Genomic DNA, 23,040 nt, shown 5'->3' on the forward strand with positions numbered 1-23,040 from the left:
CCGAACCTTAAAAAAAACAGTATAGCGTCCTTGTCGCTAACTACTCCGTAGTTAGCTATCAGTGCTGTACTCCGTATTCTACGCAATGCACCTTTGGGGAGTCCAAGAGAAAATTTCCTCGTGAAATCTACCAGAACAACTCCCAGATAATAATACGTCAGCAAGTCCCCGTGAAGACAAAATCTCCAGCACATGTGTTGACAGACTAATTCGGTGATACCCCAGGAAAACAGTTCTACTAAACCATATTAGGTATTAGACATGATGCAAGCCCGCGGGTGAGGTACTCTCAATTATTGCATCCATGAGACCAGCTATCTAATGATAATTGGCTGTAGACCGGCTGTTGGTTTTGATATACCTATGTGACGAGACGGTTTGAGTTTACTCGAGTGACGCAGGTCGTTTCCTGGCCAATATCTGAGGAGTAGCTATTATCTACCATAGCGGCCCGAACTGCACGTTATATTGAACAGGTTTCAGTCGATCTCGGCACGAAGCCTGTGGTGTCAAACTCTCAACCTCGCGGACCTGATAAGGCTTGCATGATCGCACGAGGGGCCTATGAATGATCAGTATCCCCTCGCTGGCCCATCTGCTCAACTCGAAGGTTCAGCCTTCACCCAAGGATAACGACGCGTGATGAGAGGGCAGAGATCAACCACTTGTGGCGTCCGCCGTTCTCCTGCCTAGATACCTGTTCTGGCTGTGATATCTCTCCCTATGGCTACAGCTGCTAATTATAAAAAGTACATGCTGATCCACTTTGATTCAGGCTTTCTCCAACATCACGACAACGTTGCACTCTGAAATAAAAAATCTGTCGGCGCAAACCCAAAAGCTGAACGGCGTCACTACATGATCGGCCGAACCGTTCAACAGACCGCCTCTCTCTGAATTGCGGTCAGGACTAGCTGTCGAGTCGGGAACCCTGACTGTAGTGCGCTATTCACTCAAGGGTAGCTTTGCCAATTGATCTAACTATATTAACTATACCCATCGATCTTGGTATTGTTTCTACCTTTGTGCACTGTAAGTCTGTCATGGCAGACGTCGCTGTCAGATTCCGACTGCGCTCATGCTTCTGACGAAAGCGAGATCTTGGCTCGGATGATTATCATTTTCTCATTAATGACGGCTTCAATTGCCACCTCATGAGTGAGAAAGGGAACCAGGAGGATAATCTATGTGATTTCATGATTGACTATCCTGACCGCTTCTTCCAGGGACGAAGATTTTCACATCCGAGAAGGTGGAGATAGGTAAGCGCCTCGGTCAAGGTATCATACCATCTTCGCCTTGATCTCATATTCTACTCTCCAACATCGCCGCTCATGCGTATTGGCGTGATCGAGAAAACACCGAGACTTCTACATATAGAAAGCAAGATTCAGGATGTCTACAAGTCCCGACTATTAATAATATTTACTTGCTATTCGATTGCCCAGAGAGAGAACCACGGTACAAAACCGATTCCAATCTCTCCGCCCGGATGAAAGACCATGGAACGCGTTCTTTCGTCCTCCACAGAAGGGATACGATGATACATTGATTATCCCCCAGGAATGCCTGCTTTCGATCAATGCCATCGTCGTCTCTGAGTCTCCAGCTTCCTCTTTTAATGCCAAGGCATTAAGTATTAGCTAATAAGCAAACTTGGCATCCCACCGTGGAATGGCGTTTCCGATGTTTGAAGCTCCCATTTTCGGCCTTCGCCGTCGGCTTATCCGTCATCATTTCCTATCCAGGGCATTGTACAGTACAACAGTTAATAATAATGGGTCTCCGTGAAACTGTTTTCTTCAGCCCTTTCAACGGCCGAGCATTTAAACGGTTCATCCCATCCCCACATTAAGTACCGTCGGGTCAACCGTCAAACTGAGTAAATTGTTCAGCTCTCCTCGAGTCGATTAATAATAAAAATAAATTGCATAACTAACTAACAGATAAACTATAATCCCACCACGACCCGAAAAAGACCGGTTAGTTATTTACTAGAGAAAAAAACAAAAGGACATATCATTCGTTTCGAAAAGTCTCAGTTCTAAACCCGGAGCTTTTTAGCCTCGGAGCTCCGACCTTGACTCTGGAGACATTTCCAAAGATAGTATATGCTGCTAAATTTAAAAAAAGGTTCCTATGGTATAGATTTGGCCTGTCTTCCCAGTTAGTCTAGTTCAACCCGGCAAACTTTAAATTTCTTTTTTTTACCCTTTCCTTTTTCCTTCATTGTCCCGAATCCCGCGTTTTGCAAATGCAATAATAATAATGCGCGGTTACACTACTAGTTAGCTTTTTCTCTCTCTTCCTATTTTTTATACGAGAACTACGAGAAATAATAATAACTTGATATAATTGGTCAATTAATATACCTCTATCATCATCTACTTAGTGGAGCGGACAAGGATGTTTTATAATTAGCCAAACTCGATATTCGCCCTTAACTAACTGTGGGAAAACATCCGGTTGTTGTTTATAACTTTTTTTTTTGTTCTCTTTCTCTGTCCTTTTTTTATCTTCTTTTTTGACTTCCGTCTGTGCGGTTTTTCGCGGATCCCGCGCAAGAGTAAATAGCCGAGGTAAACTGTAATAATAATAATAATTTATCTTCGGAATGCATTATTCTTTACGAAGGTTATAAGCTAAATTCTAAGCGAGGTGGGTGAGCGGGCAAAGTAAGATCGGTCATTATTCTTTTCATGTGCTTGCTTTGCCTTGAACAGGTGTAGTGGGGGTGTACTGTGTTCTCTGCGGCTATTCGCGGGGAAGGCAATATAACGTAGGGAAGATACTATTACATGCACAAAATGGACATAGGATTAAGTAGTCGGTTATACGGTATATGTTAGACGTGCTTTCTTGAATTGTATTCATAGAAGAAAACTGGGGATGAGTTAGATTATGTAAAGTATTAGATATCCAGGACATTCATCTAGTGATTGTAGAAATGAGACTTCTCGGGGGTGTACATATAGAAAGAAAAAAAAAAGTACGACACCAGTACGACACATAACAGCTACTACTACTTTACCTGGAGATTCAGATTCCGAGAACAGGCTATAACCCTCGTAATTGCTAGATATTGTTGCGTTATATTGTCTCCCTTTTATCTGTTACCATTGACTTATTCCGCTGTTAATATATTCGATACAAATTCGAGCCTACACTTTTCTACTAACTAACTAGTTTTTACACTGAACCCGAGGACCTGGCGAGTAAAACTTAGAGATTTCGATTTGGATAATAGGATGATATTCTTCCACTGATAGGTCAATAGTCTTTCGTAGTATCTGGAGTTCGATTAAGTTCTGTGTATATGGTATATGGAAAGCAAGCATAGTTAAACAACAAGCTACGACCACTTTCCACGAGCTCATGAGAGCAGGATAGAATATATATCATTTTCGTAAGCACTAGAGGTCGTCATCCGGGGAGACTGGGTTAATGCGTTACTGTTTATATTAAAAAGAAGACCTCGCCAGTAGCCATGAATTTTCTCTATCAATGAACGAACCCGTGAGAGGAGCGGCTAGATAGAGTCGTCGTTAACGACAGATCTCATATATTAAAATCTAGAAGTAGAATGGCGCTGACATTCAAAATAGCAGCTGTAGTGTCGCTTTGTGGTTTTTCTGGCATAGCGATCGAAGGGATTCATGCTTTTCTTCTTGACTTGTTCATTGCTATGATGGAGGTGATCGAAGACAAGAGACTTGTCTTCAGTAAGCTCTTACCCATTAATTGTGTCTAGTCAAACAAACTCCTCTTCCTGACTATGGTTTTCGCATTGTGTATAATCTTTTATAGGCTTATTGGTTTGTTCTCTTCGTTGCAGTCCGACAACAGAGAACCAACATAGGTACCTATAGAAGGTAAAAATTAGCATGATTGATATCCGAATAATGACAGTTCTATTTATCTAGTTGCCAGGCGATGACTGAGTATAGCTTCTTCCTGTCACTCCTCCGATTCATATGCAAGGATAAGGGCTACAAGCGTGGTCGATAAATCTATATAACAGTAAACTGTAGCGTCAACGATTGGTATATTCCTAATGATAACTCGACTAGACTAATAACCACCTCAAAGCATGTATGTGCACCTAACCTCAAAATCAGAAACCTGTACAATGCAGATTATCCCTTACCCCAGGGATGTATCAAAGCATATCAGTTCAGCCTCCGACCCACGACTACCCTTCCTGCGCAATCTCATCAACACCTCTCTCATAGCAGACGAGGAATAACTTTGCCCAGAACTCATACATCCGAGGCTTGTTCTCCTTTTCCGATACTAGCCATTCTGCGAATGCCTTTTCGGTTCTGCGTGGGTCAGCGCTTCGAAAGTCAACCACCTGTATTGAGATAACATGCATTATTAGCAAATATACTTTTCGGATACACCGCCGGTTCCAGTCAGGTCTCTCTTGTATGAATTCGGAATTGCTTACCTGCGGATATTTCCCTAGTGCTTCCCAGTATCGTGTATGGAGGCCTAATTTCGTTCTCAACGTCGCCTTGTCGATCCTTCTTGCAGCGATGAGATACGCTCTGGAGGCGAGCTCTATATCAGTCTCCTCTCTCCACGGTATAGTCCTCCCCAACCGTTCGTAGACGACTTCAATGAGTCTTGTAAGGATATCCGCCTGCCACGTTATCAGGCGGTCATGCTGAAAGCATAGTAGATGCGTCCGTAGAGTCGAGATCTCATCGCGGAGGGTGCCCGTGTTGATGCGCAGCTTGGCCATCTTGTTTTCAAGATGATAATTGGTAGTGTGGAGAGCATCAACGGCGACATCATGATCCTGTTTATATTATGTGAGATGATTATGCGCTTAGTATTTGATGGCGGATTGTGTTCCTGGTTCTTGGAAGGATTACATACGTGGAGTGCTGTTTGGACTGTCAGAGTGTATGCATTCGGTGAATATAGCGCAGGGGCTGCAAGCAGACCCATGGCGAGAGATATTAGCCAGTCACCGATATTCTTGATAAGGAATGATAGTTTCAGCACGCTGCCAGTGATCTGGAGAAAGCGTGATAAGATTGTGCAAAGAGTGGGATATGATAATGGCGGATCAACGGCACACGATGATTGTACGATGAGCTTGAAGATCCGGACTGAAGTACGGTATTGAAGATATAAGCGAATCTGTGGAAGTAACCATCGACTGAAGCCAACAGAATGGAGGTTATGGTGGCAGGAACGACCCTCCAGAGTCGGCAAACTGAAGTGACATGAGACGTGAGAAAGGTCTAGTAATTTCGCATTCAATCCATTTCTGTATATATTTGGCGTTGTAAGAACTCTCAGCAATTATTATTCATCACGAACATAGATACCCAATGTGCAATGTAAGGACACAGAAATATCGCCAAGCGCGCGAGCGGAGCATTACAGCCTGCTTTCCACACCGGCCTTTCCAAACTCGATGACCAGTTTTCCAAACTGCTTTCCATGCTTCATATCTTCGAATAGAGAGTCGAGACCAGCGATATCGTCTAAGCTGGTGTTCAGAACACGCGAAACGATGGGCTTGATCTTCTGTTGCTTAACGAACTCCACCATATCCTTGAACTCCTTACGAGAGCCCATAGTGGATCCACGGACGTCGATGTTCTTGAGGACTGCCTGCATCAGGAACGGCATCTTTGGAGAGACCGTCATGCCGTATACGGAGATAACACCACCAGCCTATGCTGGTTAGATGACTTCGTCAGATCAATTCACGGTTATAGATCGCTTACCTTGAGCAGTTTTGCACCCTTCTCAACTACATCCCCGCCAGCACCGTCAATAATGGCATCGAAGAAAGACTTTCCAGGTGGTAATTGTGAAAGAAGCTTCTTCTCCCAGCCCTCATCCCTGTAGTTCACACCACCCTTGGCTCCCAGCTCAATTGCTTTCTTGATTTTCTCTTCACTCGAGCTGGTGACGAAGACACTGGCACCTCGAGCCACAGCAAAACGGAGAACCATCAATGCCACACCGCCACCAATACCAGTGATAAGCACTACAGCACCATTGGCAGAGTTCCTCTCACCGCACTTTGTGATCAGGGCTCTCCATCCCGTCAGTCCAGTTAACGGCAGGGCGGCGGCTTCCGCATCAGTCAGGTGCTCAGGAGCCTCTTCCAGCTCACTCTCATCAATAGTAACGTATTCTTGCAAAGTTCCTTTATTATAGAACTTTGTACCACCCATAATCTTGTACCCAGATGGGTCTTCTGGCCCATCAAGGCTGTCTTTCCATCCTATGCCAGGATTCAAAATAACCCTCTTGCCCTTCCATTCGCTCTTAGCTCCAGGGCCAGTTGACACGACGATTCCCACACCATCTGCACCAAGAGGCACGTCAAAAGTTGCTCCAGGATACAGGTGCTGACGCAGGAAAAGATCTCGGTGATTCAGAGATGCGGCGCTGATCTTAACCAGCACTTCACGACCCTGCGGGGTCGGTTGCGGCGCCGTGCGCACAACGAGAGGGTAGTAGACCTGGCCAGGCTTCCCCGGCTTGCCATCGACGGAAGTGATGAAGAGTGCCTTGGACATGCTGGATCAATGGGTCAAGTAAAGCGGGATGAATAATGTTCGTGGACCGTTCAATGTCCCGTGCGGGGTTGATTATCGTTATCGATAACACGGAAAATAGCAGACCGTCGGAAACGAAACGGGACTGTTTGCGGAGGTGCGTCGAATTTTAGATGTTTGGTATAGAGTTAGAAGCTCCAGGCAGTTTCCTGCGAATTCTCAAGGCGATATTAGCCCACCGTGACATGTACATCGAAGAGGAAAAGTTGGTAGCGCATCTCGGGTTGTAGCAACAACTAACCTTAGCCCGAAAAGCCTTAATCAATTGAGAAACAGAACCTGGAATATCTGTGTCGTGAGCCGTGTACCTTAACTGATTTCGAAGCTTATCGTTCAATTCCTCGTTCTTCCAGCCTGCCTTGCTGCGATACAATCAGTCCACGTCGGAAAGTCAAACAGGTAGCGGGGGAGGCGACTCCCCCACACATTTATATCCCCAGTGACAAGTCGAACTAAACCAACTAGTAATAATAGTAAATAAACGTTGGTCTGGACACCTCAGATTTCGACCGAGCTAGCTTGTCGATCTCATGTCCCTGTTCTCTCTATCATTATCAATCAAATCACCCAATGTAGTTAACTAAATGCACGTCCTACGATGGAAGCCAAACTGCCGAATGTAGCTAACTATTCCATATTTTACCGCACGGAACGGGGGGAAATCAAACCGGGATGCCGAAAGACCGAGGTTATTTTCGGTTGTTGCGGGAGCTGGCTAACATAACTAAGTCTTCGTTACGCCCACGAAGATCCGTATAATATGGTGTTTTCTTTATTTTTATTTTTGATCTAGAAAGGGCTAATGGCGAATTTACGAACTGTCTCGAAGGACGGACGACCTTGCTTTTGTCACTTACGCAACAACTATGTGCTTGACGATTTCATAAAGAACCGGAGTTTATTAGTCGGGCGAAATCAGGCAAAGGGAATGGCTCAATACGGAACTATGCCCATGGTCATCATACCGTCACCAATAGCGTGGTCCCAGCCAGCAGGATATGATACCGAGAATAGCACGATGAAAAGAAATTTGATTGGAGGCGTTCACTGAGAAGCAGTACTGAAAGGATGCGGACAGTTTTACTAGATACATCCCAGGACTAGAACCTCCTGAGACCAATATCATCTCCATAGTGGGCTCGACGAGGAACTCTGCTCTCACCCCTCTCACCATACGGTGCCATGAATCTCCTCCCAGGCGAGGGGGAACAAGGAGATAAGTCCCGAGCATAAGCTTGGCCATTAAGAGGTACCTCCCTGGAAGGATGTATCATTTGGGGCGTTGAATGATTCCGATTCGGGCGACGGCGGCGATAAGAGCCTCCTCCCATACTCCCCATCTCGTCACTTCGGCACGATTCATCGCCGTCAGATGAACAGTCACACTCATATTCGACGGCGTCTTCGCAACCTTCGCAGCCATCTTGTTCGTCCGGAGGCCAAGTACACGGCGATCGAGGCGACCTGTAGCTGCCATGGGGGAATCTTGAGCCACGGTCAAATGGTGGGCGCGGGGGATAGGATGATGTCCCACACCATGGGTGTGCAGGACCGGGACCCCGTGGTGGTTCGAATCCCGCAAACGGAGGAGGTTCCCACGGCTCAAAAGGATGCGCAGAACGCAGACCCCTTCCACTCCGCCTTGTCTCTAACAGATTCTCTCCGCTGAAGAAGCCAGGGCCCATCTGTCCTAGAGGGCGAGCTGAAACGCGCTGTCGACGGGTAGGAATAATGGAAGCCAAAGACAAACGCCCAAGCCAGGGACGCGGCGCATAATCGCAAGCTGCTGTGCCCCTGCGTGGACCAGTATCTAGGGGCATGATTGGCTCTCTCTCGAGCCTGTGTCTTGATAAAGGATCTCCTTTCCAATACCAGGCGTAAGGGAGGTCACGATTCCTGTCCTTCCCAGACAAAGAGGGCATTCCCTCAGGCCTGATTGAAGGAATCGAAAATGAAAAGATGAGATCAGTTAATCAGGTAGTATGCAAAAAAAAACATCTGAATTGGGTTCAGGAGGGAAAACAACATTGTAAATTCTAGAAACAGCAGCAAATGTGAAGAACACTCGAATATATATGCTCTTCTCTTCCAGAGTGGTCGCACAGAAACCCAGTGATGCCTATCTTTTTCAATCTGATGACCACAGATTGCTCTGCCATAGACAAAGGACGCCCCGGGCGTCCCCATATAGAGAATGTGTACTAGAAGTCAGTCGTGACATAGTAGAATGCCTGGGAAGCAAACATCTGTGGCGGAATCGAAATTTGTTTGCTGCAGCGGTTGCTTTGATCACTTGACAAATCTCAGGTTATTTGAAGGGAGGCTGCAGCTCCTCCTGAATGACCAGGAGGAGTAGTTGACATCTCATATCATTTAGCTGCTAGACGACCGCAATGACTGAAGGATTAGTTTGCAGACGGGGTCTATAGGGTTTTGCCCTGGACGAATGTCAGTCTCAAATGGCGTTTGCTTGAGCCAGCCCTCTATACTCTAGGAGCGCACAGTGGGGTTCCTGGAATGGACGGTGCAAGAGAAGTTGTTTTCTTTTTGTTCGTGAGAATGAATGAATGAAGGACAACGCGCTGGAGGTCGCGGGAGGCGACACGTCGGAAGGCTGGTGGCCCAATCCGGTGCAGGACGTGGCGATAGTACACGTACAGCTGAACTGTGGCTATTTCCACAGCCGGCAGCCCACCGGAGCTGCTGCAGTGACGGATATCGACAAGCTAACTGTACAGAGAATTTACAGTGTATATCCAGAGAGTTTCCCCTTTGCGTGGAGCGTTTACAACTAGAAAATGTGAAGACGGCGAGGATAGACAGCTAGGCCATAGCTATATCTGATCTGGCAGATCCCACAACCGCCCAGCCGCCCATCGTTGATGAATCAAACCCACGCGACCGTAGTGAGCATCGCTGAAAAAGCTGCGGGTGGCTGGGCGGTGTCACGACAGCTGCGGCGCCCGTTTATGTGCGTTGTGCGTGTGGTAATTCCACGGCCGCCGTTCATTCGCCGTGGCCTTTTTCTGACCTACCAGCAACTTTCAGACTCGATCCTCTGATCTCGACTTTGCTCGTTCTCGATCCACGACTTCTCTCGCTCCCCTCGACGCCTGCACACGTTGACTATTTGAATTCTTTTGACGGTAGCTGCTAATCTCAGCTGCGTCCACCCGGCTCACTGAATCACTACCCGTCCTGTCTTCAGGATCTCGTGTCGTTCTCGACATCCACCGAATTTAATCCTTCCTTCCCTAGGCTCGTTAGCCACCACAACAATCTCGCGACTCTGTGTCCCTCCATCGGTTCTATTACCTTCCTGGACAGGTGACATCGTCTGCGAGTAGATAAACCCATAATGCCTTCGCCGCTTCCCTCGAGTTTTGCTTCTGCCGCAGCAGGCAATATCCCAGACTCCGGTAGGAGAGGGGATGGCAGTGGAGAATGGTAGGGCAATCCTCTCTGATCGCCATGCGACTTCCCCGATCATTTCTTCTATATTTGCAAAAGAGGGCCTGCGTTTATTATACTTCTGTTCTAGCCTTACTGATCGATCACTCTATGCGCAGGTCTCGACCGCGAATGAACGGAGCAACACAGACCTTCCGCCGCCCGTCGGTTGCTACGAACCCTTCTCATAATCGAGAGAGCGGACAGTCGACATCAGCTGCGACAACTCCGACAGTGGGGACATATGTTCCTCCTCACCTGAACTCGAATTCTCAGTCTAGCGGCCTGCGGAATGGCACACCTGGCGAAAGCCGTTATTCAAAGGACCAGCTTTTAAACCTTTATAAGAGCCAGCGGGAGACGGGGAATCTGGGCAAGAATGTGTCGGATTATTTTGTGGCAGACTGGAACCCACACCAGGAGACTCCATCGGCGAATGGTGCTTGGGGAAAGCGGGATGACCATAAGGATACGCCGTCTGGTCCTGAGATATGCTGGGACCATGGCGGCCATGTTGAGCCCTTGGGATTGGTGGATCTGACTGATGATGAAAAAGAGGTTGGTATTGTCTCCACCGTCTACTGAAGAAGCGGTCACTGAGAGATGCGTAGCTTTTTTCGACTACCGTCAACTCTCCTCTGAAGCCCCCGCCATCGAGTGCCTCTAAGGATAACGCCGGTGTGGTAGGCGGACGCAAGACTTCCGTCTCTAATCCGCAGAGCCACATCAACACGTTTAATACGTCCTCTCCTAGCGCTGGTCGTCCCGGGACCAGACGTCGCGAGACAGGTGATTCCATAGGGAACCCGATATCACCGACTGCCGGTTCTCGCTTCTTCCGCGACGAGCCCAATACGTCTACTCCTCCGCCTGCTCTGCTCCGACGGAAGACAGATTTCCGCGACTCAGTCTCTAATAGCAAGTTGGAGGAGAAAGAAAAGGAGAATGCAGCTCGAGACGGGGCCGCGGACCTGGCATCTCCCTTTGGTTCTCTGAAACGTAGCGCTACCAATCCCTTAAGTGCTGGGCTTCCAACTTCCCCTTGGCCGTCGTCTGCCTCGCAGAATGCCAGCTTCTCACCAATGGGAGCTTTCGGCGCTTTCTCCCTGGGATCCGCTGGTGGCCAAGAGAGAAGACCTGGCCTTGGGAGTCTTCGTGGAGAAAGCAGGTTTAAGGGTCTGTTATCCAAGGACAGTTCTGAGGACATCGGGGCCTCTGTGAAGGAGAATACTTCATTGAGTGGCTTGGAAAGACTGCCAGAAAACGAGAGTGACGAACGATCCCAATCGACTTGGGGCGAAGCCCCGAAGACACGTGCCACCCGCAGTGATACGAACCCGTTCGGTAGCGATGAACCTCGCAGTGGAAGTGCCGCCCTTGGAGGCTCTCGGGAGGTTAGCACTCCGTCGCAAGGTATCGACCAGCTTGGATTTGGGGCCTTTGGAATGACGTCTAGTGTTCCTGGATTCCGCGAATTGATGCAGAGTCATGCCAACTCCCCTAGCCAAGCCTCCAGTCATCTCCCTGGCCAGGAGCCCACAAGCCCTACAAATACGAACCCTTATCAAAGCCCTCACGGCGACAAGTCGACTGACGCCGAAGATGTCGACACGGATGGCTCAGACGTCCAGAACACTCATCTTCCAGGCTTGAGCAGTCTTCGCGATGAAGCAGGGCCGTTTGCTTCCATTCGTAGGGTTGGGTCGGGTATGGGAGATGTGTCCGTCGGAGACCGCAGCCAGACATCGAGCGCTGGGCCTACTCGCAGTTTCTCCGGTCTGGGAGGTCTTGGTGGTCTTTCCGGTCTCGGGGGCGCTGGTGGATGGCCGCCTAGTGCCGGTGTTGGCACTCCTACTAGGGAGAGATCGGCCTTCACTGGTTTTGGCGACCCGATCTTTGGCTCTATGGCTGATCTTCAGTCTCCTAGTCTGTCTACTCTGGGCGGAGGAGGCTTTTTTGGTTCTCATGGAGCACTCGGCACTTCAGGTAGTATTGGCAGAGCTAGTAAATTGGGTTCCTTGTTTCCTCCTGCAATGCAGGAGCAGATGCAGGGCGATCTGTCTAGACAGGATTCGGCAGGATTGGAGGGTCTGAATAGGCAAACAGGTGAGGCTACCACTCGAAGTGTCATAGGAGGCAGCCCTGGGAAGGCTAGCTCCCAGACGCGGAATGAGGACCAGTCTTTACGAGGAAATTACTCTGGGCTGGATGGTCTTGACATTGGAAGCCGGCTGATACGTGGAGAAGATCCTTTATCTGCAGAGAAGCAAAGTACACCCGCCACCACTGCTTCTCAGGCCCCTGCGGGATCTACGCCTGGCATGGCGTCTTCCCATGATGGATCTCAATCAGGTCAAAACATCGGTCAGCCCGGTTCAGCCTCTGGGCTTGGCTCTGTCCCGACCGCTCAGCAGCGCACCATGGTAATGCCCGATCGCATGCGGTGGATCTATCGGGATCCGCAGGGAAACATCCAGGGTCCGTGGTCGGGTCTTGAGATGCACGACTGGTTCAAGGCTGGTTTCTTCACGGCGGAGTTGCAGGTCAAGAAACTCGAGGATACGGAATTCGAACCATTGGCGCAGCTGGTTCGACGTATCGGCAACTCTCGTGAGCCATTCCTGGTGCCGCAGATTGGAATTCCTCATGGTCCTGATCCTACCCCTAGCCCATGGGGTACGGGACCAGCGACACAGCCCGGAGCTGCTCAACCACCGTTCGCAAACAGTTTCCCCAGTTTCGGTACTACTTTGACCGCTGAGCAGCAGAACGCCTTGGAGAGGAGGAAGCAAGAGGAGCAGTATTTGATGGCCAGGCAAAAGGAGCATTTGGCACAGCAACAGCAGCTGATGAAGCAGATGCATCTTCAGCCTGGACCTCATACCATCCACCCGCAGCTGCAGCATCATTCGAGTGCGCACAGCCTACACAGTCAGCCCAGCTACGGAAGCATTACTTCTCCTGGAGGCTATCAACCATCGCCGCTCCAAGGTCCGATTCAACCGCCCCAGGCTGTTCCGGGCTTCTTCGATGCAGCAATTAGACAGAATCCGGTGCCCAGCATGGGTCCGCAATTGCTAGGAAGCGACCCTATGAACTCTAGGGACGATCTTCCTGCCCTCCTCGAGCGTCTCAACGTCGGACGGCCGGGTCCCTTCCAATTCAATAACGCACCTTCAGCGTTTGGCCCTCGCCAGCCGGATGATTTCCTACATTCCCAACAGGTTGCCTCGATGCTTCAGGACCGTGCTCGCTTGCAGCAAGAACAAGAGCAATTCGATCGCCAGCAGGCCGAGAATATCTTTGACCAGCAGGCCCGTGATGAGCGACTGCGACAATTCCATGCTATGCGCTCGCAAGAAGATGAACTTGGCATGAGGATCGGAGATGGTCTCCCCACTCACCCGCCCTCTGTAGCCCCTCAGGAGGCTAGCACCGACCAGCAAAAGAATGCTCCTGAGGAATCTTTCTCTGCCGCCGCGGCGGACGAGCAGTCTGTTCAAGCTCCAAGCGAACCACTCTCCCTCTCCCAGCAGGTGCAGAAGGCTGCCTCCGCCCAGAGACAGCAGCAGCAGCAAGAACGACAACAGCAGCAGCAGCAGCAGCAGCAGCACCAAAAGCAGTCTCACGGTGATTCGGCATGGACCTCTAAGGCGGACAATGGAATGCCTCAGCCTTTCCCACCCCCTCCTTCCGCATCACCACTCCCTGCTCCCGCCGCGCAGCGTAACCGTCAGAATGTCGCGGAGTCACTCGCGGCAACTTCCAGGTCGCAGAACCAGACACCTATTGAGACGCCAACGACTTCGATTGCGCCATGGGCCAAGGAACCGATCGAGCCTCCTAAGGGCCCATCGCTGAAGGAGATCCAGGAAGCGGAGGAGCGTAGCGCCGCTCAGCGGGAGGAGCAGGCTGCTGCTGCCCGTCGTGCTCAGATGCTTGCTGAACAAGAGCGTCTCAGCCAGCAGACCCAGGCGGACACCCCTGGCCTCCCATCAACCGCCAACTGGGCCAGTGCAGGATCTCCTGCTACTCCGGGATCGACTGGCTCCGTGTGGAACAAGAATGCTGCCAGCAAGACCCAGACTGCGCCCGCTAATGCTCCAGTCAAGAAGACTCTTGCTCAGATCCAGAAGGAAGAAGAAGCTCGTAAGCAGCGTCTGGCAGCGGCTAATGCTGCACAAGCTGCCGCAGCCGCCGCAACTACTCCTACTGTTTCTTCCACCGGTAAACGCTACGCTGATCTTGCCAGCAAGCCTGCTAGTGCAACGCCGCCTCCCTCGACCGGTGCCTGGACCACTGTGGGCGCTGGCGGAAAAGCCAAGGCGCCTCCTGCGGCTCCTCTCGGACCCCGTTCGGCCAGCGGTACTGTGCCAGTTGCACCCGCTGCTAAGCCCAGACCTGCCGCTGCTCCTCGTACCGTGACAGTTAGCACTACACCTGCGTCGAACCCAAACCGTGCTACTGAAGAACTGGCGAAGTGGGCAAATCTGTCTCTTAGCAAGGGACTTAACAGCAGCATCAATGGTAAGCTCTCTCTCTGTATTCCCGTGTGCTATGGGCGAAGACTAACATGAACTCCAGTCGATGACTTTGTCCAACAGCTACTTCTGCTGCCGGCGGAAGCTGAGATTATTTCCGACTCTATCTACGCCAACTCGCAGACCCTGGATGGACGCCGCTTCGCGGAAGAGTTCATTCGCCGCCGCAAATTGGCCGACAAGGGCATTGTCGATCCCGTTTCCACTAGTGCCTTTGCTGACAAGGGCTCCTCGGGTGGCTGGAGTGAAGTTGCGAAGAAGGGTTCCTCCAACGCGCACCGTGAGGAGGATAATGGTAATGCTGCTTTCAAGGTCGTTGCCGCCAAGAAGAAGGGCAAGAGGTGAAGGATTGCAGGTGAAGTTGTTCACTTTGGATAGTGGTGTTCTACTGCTTGATATGGGTACATGGTCTGATGGAGGAGCTGTTCGATGAGTGACAGACCATCTCTGCATATGATATCGTTCTGGCCCAATGTTGCAGTAACACCACGCCTGTTGGCTCTACCACTTTTAGCATAGTAGCATTGTGATAACTTATCGTGTTTTTGATACTGCGACGAATACAAACGACTTGATTGATAGTGAATCCCGAGCGTAACCTTCCCATACCCATGTCCACGCCGTAACCCAAATGTATCCTATAGCTAGTTATGGTCTAGATGTATTAACTATTTCTCTCTTGAAATATTCTTGTTGCTTTGATCTGCAGTCGATCTTGTAGTCGCAGGGCGTGTGTGCTCGGGCCCTCCAATCAGATCTGACGAAGCGGAGTCATTCCGGAATCCGCCGCGATACTTGCGATACGAAGGCATTTCGATGGAGTTCAGTCAGTCATTGAGAGTTATCTGTCGTCCGGAGATACAGATATCAATATTATCTGCATGAAACATATCCGTCCATCTTTGGTATATCAACCTAGACAGGGAGGGGGTCTACTCATGTGAGAGGGGCTATTTATTCGTCATACTGCACCAATTAGTCTGACGCATCTCAACGTCTTACAACCTCCCAGTATTTGAATCCACGTCGCTTTCTACAGTCAATTTCACAAAAGGAAAAGAAGGAATCCCTACAGGATATTCATATTCATCATGTCTTCAACCGATCAGCTCACGCCCTTTGGCCGTCCCATGTTGAAGCATTTCCTCTTCGATCCGAAGTACAAGAACCTTAACCATGGTATAATATCCCATCTCCTGGTATCCAATTCCTCCACTGAAGAGGACCTGAATGTGGAAAGTATGGCTCACATCCTTCAGGCTCCTTCGGGACATACCCCGTCCAGGTACGTGCGGCACTTCGGAAATTCCAACAAGACGCCGAAGCTCGACCGGACGCCTTCATCCGCTGGGAACAACCCAGAGCCCTGGACGAAGCTCGCGTAGCAGTAGCCAAGGTCCTGAATGTGCCGACGAATGAATGTGTATTCGTCAAGAATGCCTCGACAGGTGTCAACACCGTGCTCCGCAACCTGGTCTTCAACGAAGGTGACGTGATCGTCTACTTCGCAACTATCTACGGAGCCATGGAGAAGACGATCATCTCTATATCGGAGACGACGCCCGTTCGAGGTCTGAAGGTCGAGTATCAATTTCCAATCAGTCATGATGAGCTCGTGAAGAGGTTTCGTGATGTCGTGGTTGGGGCCAAGCAGAAAGGGCTTAATGTCCGTCTGGCGGTGTTTGATACTATCGTTAGTATGCCTGGTGTGAGGTTTCCGTTTGAGAAGCTCGTCGAGGCGTGTAGAGAGGAAGGTATTCTCAGTCTCATCGATGGTGCCCATGCAATCGGACAGATCCAGTTGAATCTGGCTCAGCTGGATCCGGATTTCTTCGTTAGTAATTGCCATAAGTAGGATCCCTATCCACCTACCTTCATCTTAGATATATGATGAAGAAGCAGACGAATTTATGCTAACTATACCTCTCCCAGATGGCTCTACACTCCCCGCGGCTGCGCCGTTCTCTACGTCCCCATCCGCAACCAGCACCTCTTGCGCACCACACTCCCCACATCCTGGGGTTTCATTCCAAGACCAGATTCCCTACCAACCGTCCGCTCCGTGCTCCCTAGCCCTGAATCACCCAAGAGTCCATTCGAACTCCTCTTCCAATTCGTCGCTTCAACCGACGACTCTCCGTACCTATGTACCCCAACCGCAATCAAATTCCGCCAGGAAGTCTGCGGCGGCGAAGAGCGCATCTACAACTATCTCGAACAACTCGCCAATCAAGCTGGAGATATCGTCGCCGCCGCCCTTGGCACGGAGGTCTTGCAAGAGCCAGATCTCCTACCAGGCCAGGTCAGTCAGATCCGTCGCTGCGCGATGGTTACGGTCCGACTACCTCTGGCTGTGGGCAATAACAACAACAACAACGTTTCCAACAACAAAAGCTCACACACCACACTACTCAGTCCCACAGTCGTCCCTGACGTGATTGACTGGATGCAGAAAACCATGGTTGATAAATACGGGACTTTTGTGCCCGTGTTCCAGCATGGAAGTTGGCTGTGGACACGGCTCAGCGCGCAGATATATTTGGAAAAGAGCGATTTCGAATGGCTGGCTGGTGTGCTGAAAGAACTCTGTGAGAAAGTTGCCAGGGGAGAGGTGAGCGGCGAAGAGAAGGCGAAGTTGTAGAGGTCGGAGAATACAGATTTAGTGACACTCAAGACTAGTTAAGTACTCTAGACAATACTTATATCAATGGATGTTTTTTTTTTTTCGAGAATACATACATACTATAGTCCCTCACCCGCAGTTATCTCTTGTACTCCAGCTATACTACCTTAATCTTACCTATTCTGTAAAATACAAGGATAATTACCTTCTAGATTCATACATGCACTCTCTAAGTTAATGAAATGTGAAGTCAAAATAAACACTGCCGGCGCTAGAATACGAACTAGTCTATTAGGGCCGAAGATTATTGATGTTAACAGGTATGTTTGGTCTTCAAACTTGAGTAAATTGCTTTTTCTGACTAGCGTATACTCTCTGAGTGAGTTCAATGAGGTCTTCTTTTGAACGGTTTGCTAGTCTTTAATTTGGGTTTGGGTGAGGCCCAGATATAAGTTACTCTCCGTGAATCACATGATTCCTTGCTGTCTAGTGTTACGCGATTTAATTCATGAAGAAAGGCATGTGATGATTTATTCGGGTATTATTAGCCACAAAGTAGAATAGAAAACAGACTAGAAAACCACCTGGATCTTAATGAAATGACAACATCATGGATAGGTGAACTGTTCATCCTCATATACTAAGAGAGTCATGGACCATAATCATGATGGTCGGAGCAGAAAGAAAGAGTCATACATCTCCTTTATAGTGCATATTCCCATCTATCCAAACATTCCTGCATGTGATGGTAAGCAATATTAGGGGAGAGGAAGAGAGAGATGGGCTATTTCTCGATGAATAAAAATAGCCAAAGGTACCTAAATGCCTAAAGTCCATCAATAGCTTATGTTAAAGCAATCTCTGAAGTGAACCCTTTCATAGAAAAATAATTTAGGATATTTCATGGAATCATACATTCATGATGAGCTTCCACCACCGAAATGGCTGCGTACCCAGCCGGTGATGCCTGAGGCAATACCTCCGCCGTGTCCTTCACTCCGACCCGATCGTCTCCTTTCCGGAGTGGGCGGGTTACCAGAGTGATCCTGCGATGAGGACTGACGGCGGGGAGGCGTTCTGCGGGTATAGGAACTTGTTGTAGACTGCCGTCGACTCCTGGGAGAAGACGGCTCAGGGCTACTGTTGACAACTACCGGGTTATCCCGTGAACCCTCAGTGCCCGTCCTATGGTTTCAAGTCGCCATCAGCATCATCCCCATGGATGGCATGACACGGCTGGAAGGTGGTCCTGCTTACTGTCCTGGGGTATTTATTCCACGTCGGCAATGAGGGCAGGTGTTGTGTTGATTGAGCCACGCCTCAATGCAATTATAGTGGAACCAATGTTTACATGGGAGCTCGGCAACTTCTGTACCTAACTCCACGTTATCCATGCAGATAGAACACTCTGCTTTGCCGTCGCTTCCTAGCATGTCCCGGTCAACTGGCTTCTTTGGTAGGGATTTGATAGCGCTCTCCGCGGCTGGCGGTGGCGCATTTCCGTTCGCATTTTGGTCAATCAGCTGGGATATTACACGGTCTAGCTCTTCCTGAGAGTAGACAGCATCTCCGTGGCGATCTCCCATACTGAGGAGGTTGGCAAGAATCGAAAGAGGATTAGGACCGGTCATCACGCGGACACCGCCTCTACCGCTAACACCGCCAGGGCCGCGGGGTCCGAAATCTGTGCGGAAGAGCTCGAGAATACTGTTTCAACCATGTAAGCTAGCTGTACTTCGAATAATGATATGCGATATAATCCAAATCAGGGAGGGTCCACGGTGTTGTACGCATGCCGTAACCGATCTACTCGACAACTGTCATCGCCACGAGTGTAGCTGAAGACAATAACCGCGAAGACACAGGCCCACAGGCACGGGACAACCGAGGCACTGAGACTGCAGTCTCAAATGCATATGGAGTTCAGGGAAAGAAAGGGAAAACAGGGTTATGGGGCCATACTCATTTATGTTTCCAAGCGGATGCTGCATAGGTTGCGGGTGGTCCGCGTCTCGGGGCCACAATCCTTCAGGAGGCGGGTATACATTTCTGCTACCGGGATAGTCCTCTTCAGGATCCGGGAAATCGTGGATTTCGGATTCCCGTCGTGGATAGTCTCTTGCAGGCTGAGGAGGACTCTGGCCCGGCCGTGGGCTCTGATTCACATACGTATCGGTGAGACCACGGAAGATCGTGTCGAAGCTGCGCAAGACGGGCATCAACGGATCGAAAGGAGGTGCTGCTTCATAAGGGTTCTGCGGCCGCCGCGGGGAGCCACCCCCAGAGGAGAATGTCGTACTCGTAAACGTGAACCGTCCATCAGGGGACCGGTAGGACCGACGAGTCATCCCAGGCCCATTTCCAAACCCATGCTCTTCTGCATCGTCCATGTCTCTCCATGGATTATGATCAGAAAACGGGTTAAATGGCGATTGAGATCGCTCCTCGTGTCGTGGCGGTGGTGTGCGTCCATATGGGAAAGAGGGGCGTTCGGCCGCGGGGCTTTCTGGCGGCGTCTCGATCTACACAGCAGAACAGACTCTCGTCAGTATCGCACGCGGTAGCTGCCTCGTAGCTGGGTACATGGAATACCATACGATTTCTGTAAATTCCGACTCGCAGTGTGGACACTGTAATCCAAACTCGTTCCTCAGCCAAACGCCGCCACATTGATGGCAAAACATCCGATCCCCTCTGTCAGCCATGGTTGATTTCTCAAGACTCTTGCGGAGAGAGGGGTCGTAAAGGTGACTAGATCGGGGGCTGAAAGAGAGAAGATAGAGTGATAATAATATGGTCGGATCGATGAGTCGCTGTGATTAGCGAAAGAGTGACGGAGGGAAGGTTCTTTTGTAGCAGATCAGGAGTTGTGGTCGGGAAGTTGCGTGTACTGTACACTCAGGCAGACAACAGTCATTGTATGGTCGGGACAAAGATTTAATGTCAGCATCGCATGGAGCGCGCAGTGGGGACAGCGCAGATAAGGCGACACCGACAGAGGTAATAACGACAAGAGAATAGCTCAGTAAGCTGATGGACTTCTAACCTGCTCGCCAGCTTGTCGAGATGTGCAGGAAGACAGTCTGGAGATGATGTGGTTAGCGGCCTTGCCCGGATGACGTTTGCAGCCCTGACAGCTTGTTGGCCACTCGCCTTGTCACTAGCAAGTTAGTTATTAGTTACTAGTTATTAGTTATTCTCCGAAACAGAGGGAATGCACTTCAGTTTCAGGGAGCTTCTGCATGCCAGAGCCTTGTCTCTGTCATTACCTTTCATCCTATCTTAATAGTGCTGGCAGTATTAATTACCCCTCAGAGCGGGCTTCTTCCGTAACCCGAAGCGGTCAACGGCCACGAGGCTACTAGGAGGAATGGCTGCTCCCAAGCCAGTCCGACACATTAAGGGCCTTTCTCACTGGATCCTTCTACTAATGTTCCGGGAAATAGAGTGTTTCATCTTCATCTGAGGCCACCCTCAAATAGACTACTCTCTACGCACGGTACCAGCTGTGGCTTGTTTTCAGGTGGAGTGAAGACAACATACCACAGGCCAAGAAACAAGTGAGGTATCAAGGCAAAGAAGACTAATCAAACATATCATTCATTGGCTTAGCAGACGGCTCGTGATACTATTTAGACAGATCATGACTATGCCAACAAACATCAGGCTGTCGCAAACGGGAACATTCATGGAAATAAGAAACGCCATTCAATGCCATAACAGCAGCCAACAGGACGAGCATTATTATGTACGGGTGAGAAGGGAATCGACACGCTGCACAGTAGATCCATCAATAGGCAATAGGCAAGGAGGTCGCATCAGCGTCTCCGGGCGCCCTTGAAGAGCATACCGCCAACCAGACCGGCGGCGAGCGCAACGCCTCCTACGATGGCGATGCCCATCAGCCCCTCCTTTGCGACTTTATCATCGATCAGAGTCCGTAGACTCGCCGCTTGCAGGTTTTGCGGCTCGTGTTCGATGAGGAGGTCGTTGTAGCGACGCGCTTCCGCGTAGTTTGCAAGCTTATAGTTGCCGAGTGCCAGGTAGTAGAGACACTCGCGTCGTCGTTCGGGAGAAGTGCGGAAGATTTCAGAGAGCAAACGCACACCTTCCTGCTGTTCTGATCGGATATTCGATTTGATAAGACCCTATAGAGTGTCATCACCTCCGCAAAGGCGGAGAAAGCCTGTTAGCGGTCTGCTCCACAACCACAACCACAGAGCGTAGCAAAACGCATCTACATCGCGCAACATACCCATGCGAAGTTGAACTTGGTCTGCACGCCTACGTAGTCTCCCTCTTTCTCGTATTGCGCACGCAGGACCTGCAACTCAGCAGGCTTCAGCGGGCTGTACGGAGTCAGCCTCGAGTTATTCCCGGTTGTTCCCTCGAAAAGTCTCTTGAAGACCGCCGCTCTCGATAAACGAACCTTTCAGCATCCGCAGCATCTGGAAGAAAACGAGCGTTAGCTGATAGATCTTCAATAACCCTCGGGCAGTCTCCCCTTAAACTCAAATATCCGGGGTACGCGGGGAGACACCTACATGGTAGTGGTAGATTGGAGCCCATAGCGACAAGGTATGGCGATGGAACACGGCAGAACAAAGACTGTAAAAGGGTCCCGGCAAGACGATCGATAGCAGCAACAGGGCCTGACAATGTAATTCTCCCAGATGATCGCGTGGTCGGATGACAGCGGGAAGACAACAGAGACTCTTCTTTGAGCTGCCAGACTTATCGAGACCGCAAACCGGAAAGACCAACATGTGGCGGTGCAGCCAGTGACGGACGCCAAGAACTGTGGCGGTTGCTCCCGCAACGGTTAAGGCGTCAACACCAGAGGCGATCGAGATAATAGCATCTTTGCGATTCTACTAGGCTGATCGATTACACCCCGCGCTCTCTTCTCCACTGAACGAGAACACTATTTGATTCCCGTCACAAGGTCACCATATCTCAGCAAACAAATTGAAAAAATCCGCCAAAATGTTGCTCGACGAGGATCCCGCGACAGTATGTTATGCCCTACAAGATTCAGTATCAAAGAAGAGACCATAGCGGTATCCGAAATGGGGACTCGCATCAGGGAATTATCAATGATGATGCTGATATGCTTCCCAGCTAATTCACCACACGATCGGCAACTTCAACATCCAGCCGGATAAGCTTGCCGTGACGCGCATCACCGACTCTCTCTCGACGATGCAGCAGTCGCGTGAGCTACGAATCCGTGAAGCCGAATCAGCACTGCGCAAGCTCTCTCGGAATCTGAATGCGATGGCCGCACACCACGAGGAAACAGTTGCTGCTCATGACTCCGCCAAACATGCCGCGCAGATTGTCGAGTTAGATACGAAGAAGTTCCGCATCGCGAAAGCCGCTTCCGAGCTGGAGATCGAGAGCGAGAGACTCGAGGGTGAACTGGAGATGTTGAAGGATCGATTGGCAGAGTTGGAGTCTCAGGGACTCGAGGGTGATGAGGCCGCCAGGAGAGAGAGGGAGGCTGAAGACGCGACATTGTACGTGTTATACCATCAACACTACGCGCGTGGTGTTATTGTTCTGCAACTTTGGACTAACTGTATTCTGTGTTGCAGACTCCGTCTCAAAATCTACCGATCGCTTGGTATTGATGTCGAGGCCGACGAGGCAGGCAACTATAACAAGGCCATCATCCGGAACAGCCGCAAAGGCGACGTACATGTCGTCAATATCGACTCAAAATTCTCACGGTTCTTCTACGCGAATTACTTCTGGTCTACGATGCAAGGATGAATTGGGACATCGTGTTTCTGCTCGGCGTTTTGTCTTCAAGGAGTATCTAGGATATCTGGCA

At 49.9% G+C, this 23,040-nt stretch overlaps 8 protein-coding genes across 8 annotated transcripts; 3 read left to right on the plus strand and 5 right to left on the minus strand.

Annotated features, from left to right (window-relative positions):
• Nucleotides 1–4,061: 4,061 nt before the first annotated feature.
• On the minus strand, nucleotides 4,062–5,211 carry C8Q69DRAFT_469188 (hypothetical protein). Its single transcript, XM_028630735.1, has 3 exons — nucleotides 4,885–5,211; nucleotides 4,451–4,804; nucleotides 4,062–4,354 (listed from the first exon to the last, which is right to left on the minus strand). Exons 1-3 carry the CDS (start codon nucleotides 4,954–4,956, stop codon nucleotides 4,193–4,195), a joined length of 588 nt encoding a protein of 195 aa, XP_028484815.1. The 5' UTR covers nucleotides 4,957–5,211; the 3' UTR covers nucleotides 4,062–4,192.
• C8Q69DRAFT_469190 (hypothetical protein) lies at nucleotides 5,212–6,830 on the minus strand. Its single transcript, XM_028630736.1, has 2 exons — nucleotides 5,748–6,830; nucleotides 5,212–5,694 (listed from the first exon to the last, which is right to left on the minus strand). The coding sequence occupies exons 1-2, from the start codon at nucleotides 6,549–6,551 to the stop codon at nucleotides 5,395–5,397; spliced, it is 1,104 nt and encodes a 367-aa protein (XP_028484816.1). The 5' UTR covers nucleotides 6,552–6,830; the 3' UTR covers nucleotides 5,212–5,394.
• An 835-nt stretch (nucleotides 6,831–7,665) lies between these two features.
• On the minus strand, nucleotides 7,666–8,778 carry C8Q69DRAFT_284427 (hypothetical protein). The gene has a single exon (XM_028626947.1). It carries the CDS (start codon nucleotides 8,510–8,512, stop codon nucleotides 7,691–7,693), a length of 822 nt encoding a protein of 273 aa, XP_028484817.1. The 5' UTR covers nucleotides 8,513–8,778; the 3' UTR covers nucleotides 7,666–7,690.
• An 832-nt stretch (nucleotides 8,779–9,610) lies between these two features.
• C8Q69DRAFT_469193 (GYF domain protein) lies at nucleotides 9,611–15,162 on the plus strand. Its single transcript, XM_028630737.1, has 5 exons — nucleotides 9,611–10,037; nucleotides 10,160–10,598; nucleotides 10,652–12,146; nucleotides 12,288–14,567; nucleotides 14,625–15,162. The coding sequence occupies exons 1-5, from the start codon at nucleotides 9,949–9,951 to the stop codon at nucleotides 14,924–14,926; spliced, it is 4,605 nt and encodes a 1,534-aa protein (XP_028484818.1). The 5' UTR covers nucleotides 9,611–9,948; the 3' UTR covers nucleotides 14,927–15,162.
• A 228-nt stretch (nucleotides 15,163–15,390) lies between these two features.
• On the plus strand, nucleotides 15,391–17,315 carry C8Q69DRAFT_469196 (putative aminotransferase family protein). The gene is made up of 4 exons (XM_028630738.1): nucleotides 15,391–15,521; nucleotides 15,594–15,760; nucleotides 15,841–16,432; nucleotides 16,514–17,315. The coding sequence occupies exons 2-4, from the start codon at nucleotides 15,673–15,675 to the stop codon at nucleotides 17,220–17,222; spliced, it is 1,389 nt and encodes a 462-aa protein (XP_028484819.1). The 5' UTR covers nucleotides 15,391–15,521; nucleotides 15,594–15,672; the 3' UTR covers nucleotides 17,223–17,315.
• A 373-nt stretch (nucleotides 17,316–17,688) lies between these two features.
• On the minus strand, nucleotides 17,689–19,824 carry C8Q69DRAFT_469200 (hypothetical protein). The gene is made up of 3 exons (XM_028630739.1): nucleotides 19,167–19,824; nucleotides 18,462–18,911; nucleotides 17,689–18,389 (listed from the first exon to the last, which is right to left on the minus strand). The coding sequence occupies exons 1-3, from the start codon at nucleotides 19,592–19,594 to the stop codon at nucleotides 18,122–18,124; spliced, it is 1,146 nt and encodes a 381-aa protein (XP_028484820.1). The 5' UTR covers nucleotides 19,595–19,824; the 3' UTR covers nucleotides 17,689–18,121.
• A 972-nt stretch (nucleotides 19,825–20,796) lies between these two features.
• On the minus strand, nucleotides 20,797–21,931 carry C8Q69DRAFT_469205 (hypothetical protein). The gene is made up of 4 exons (XM_028630740.1): nucleotides 21,749–21,931; nucleotides 21,634–21,652; nucleotides 21,460–21,553; nucleotides 20,797–21,352 (listed from the first exon to the last, which is right to left on the minus strand). The coding sequence occupies exons 1-4, from the start codon at nucleotides 21,771–21,773 to the stop codon at nucleotides 21,023–21,025; spliced, it is 468 nt and encodes a 155-aa protein (XP_028484821.1). The 5' UTR covers nucleotides 21,774–21,931; the 3' UTR covers nucleotides 20,797–21,022.
• A 259-nt stretch (nucleotides 21,932–22,190) lies between these two features.
• C8Q69DRAFT_445118 (Spc24 subunit of Ndc80-domain-containing protein) lies at nucleotides 22,191–22,979 on the plus strand (the record flags this gene model as incomplete). Its single annotated transcript, XM_028629045.1, has 3 exons — nucleotides 22,191–22,217; nucleotides 22,326–22,723; nucleotides 22,802–22,979. The coding sequence occupies 3 exons, from the start codon at nucleotides 22,191–22,193 to the stop codon at nucleotides 22,977–22,979; spliced, it is 603 nt and encodes a 200-aa protein (XP_028484822.1).
• Nucleotides 22,980–23,040: the final 61 nt, after the last annotated feature.

The sequence above is a fragment of the Paecilomyces variotii genome, assembly GCF_004022145.1.
Source record: "Paecilomyces variotii strain CBS 101075 chromosome Unknown C8Q69scaffold_6, whole genome shotgun sequence".
In the NCBI taxonomy this organism is placed as follows: Eukaryota; Fungi; Ascomycota; class Eurotiomycetes; order Eurotiales; family Thermoascaceae; genus Paecilomyces; species Paecilomyces variotii.

What these genes read in the sequence shown, in the direction of transcription:
- C8Q69DRAFT_469188 (XM_028630735.1), bottom strand. Translation starts at nt 4,956, where the DNA reads ATGGGTCTGCTTGCAGCCCCTGCGCTATATTCACCGAATGCATACACT. An exon ending in CAGTCCAAACAGCACTCCAC is followed by an intron (nt 4,805 to 4,884) that starts GTATGTAATCCT and finishes TAATATAAACAG; the next exon opens with GATCATGATGTCGCCGTTGA. An exon ending in CACTAGGGAAATATCCGCAG is followed by an intron (nt 4,355 to 4,450) that starts GTAAGCAATTCC and finishes ATCTCAATACAG; the next exon opens with GTGGTTGACTTTCGAAGCGC.
- C8Q69DRAFT_469190 (XM_028630736.1), bottom strand. Translation starts at nt 6,551, where the DNA reads ATGTCCAAGGCACTCTTCATCACTTCCGTCGATGGCAAGCCGGGGAAG. An exon ending in AGGGTGCAAAACTGCTCAAG is followed by an intron (nt 5,695 to 5,747) that starts GTAAGCGATCTA and finishes TAACCAGCATAG; the next exon opens with GCTGGTGGTGTTATCTCCGT.
- C8Q69DRAFT_284427 (XM_028626947.1), bottom strand. Translation starts at nt 8,512, where the DNA reads ATGCCCTCTTTGTCTGGGAAGGACAGGAATCGTGACCTCCCTTACGCC.
- C8Q69DRAFT_469193 (XM_028630737.1), top strand. Translation starts at nt 9,949, where the DNA reads ATGCCTTCGCCGCTTCCCTCGAGTTTTGCTTCTGCCGCAGCAGGCAAT. An exon ending in GGGGATGGCAGTGGAGAATG is followed by an intron (nt 10,038 to 10,159) that starts GTAGGGCAATCC and finishes CTCTATGCGCAG; the next exon opens with GTCTCGACCGCGAATGAACG. An exon ending in TGACTGATGATGAAAAAGAG is followed by an intron (nt 10,599 to 10,651) that starts GTTGGTATTGTC and finishes AGAGATGCGTAG; the next exon opens with CTTTTTTCGACTACCGTCAA.
- C8Q69DRAFT_469196 (XM_028630738.1), top strand. Translation starts at nt 15,673, where the DNA reads ATGTCTTCAACCGATCAGCTCACGCCCTTTGGCCGTCCCATGTTGAAG. An exon ending in GTACAAGAACCTTAACCATG is followed by an intron (nt 15,761 to 15,840) that starts GTATAATATCCC and finishes CACATCCTTCAG; the next exon opens with GCTCCTTCGGGACATACCCC. An exon ending in TTCGTTAGTAATTGCCATAA is followed by an intron (nt 16,433 to 16,513) that starts GTAGGATCCCTA and finishes TACCTCTCCCAG; the next exon opens with ATGGCTCTACACTCCCCGCG.
- C8Q69DRAFT_469200 (XM_028630739.1), bottom strand. Translation starts at nt 19,594, where the DNA reads ATGGACGATGCAGAAGAGCATGGGTTTGGAAATGGGCCTGGGATGACT. An exon ending in CCGCTTGGAAACATAAATGA is followed by an intron (nt 18,912 to 19,166) that starts GTATGGCCCCAT and finishes TGGTTGAAACAG; the next exon opens with TATTCTCGAGCTCTTCCGCA. An exon ending in GGAATAAATACCCCAGGACA is followed by an intron (nt 18,390 to 18,461) that starts GTAAGCAGGACC and finishes TTGAAACCATAG; the next exon opens with GACGGGCACTGAGGGTTCAC.
- C8Q69DRAFT_469205 (XM_028630740.1), bottom strand. Translation starts at nt 21,773, where the DNA reads ATGGGCTCCAATCTACCACTACCAT. An exon ending in CCAAGTTCAACTTCGCATGG is followed by an intron (nt 21,353 to 21,459) that starts GTATGTTGCGCG and finishes GACACTCTATAG; the next exon opens with GGTCTTATCAAATCGAATAT.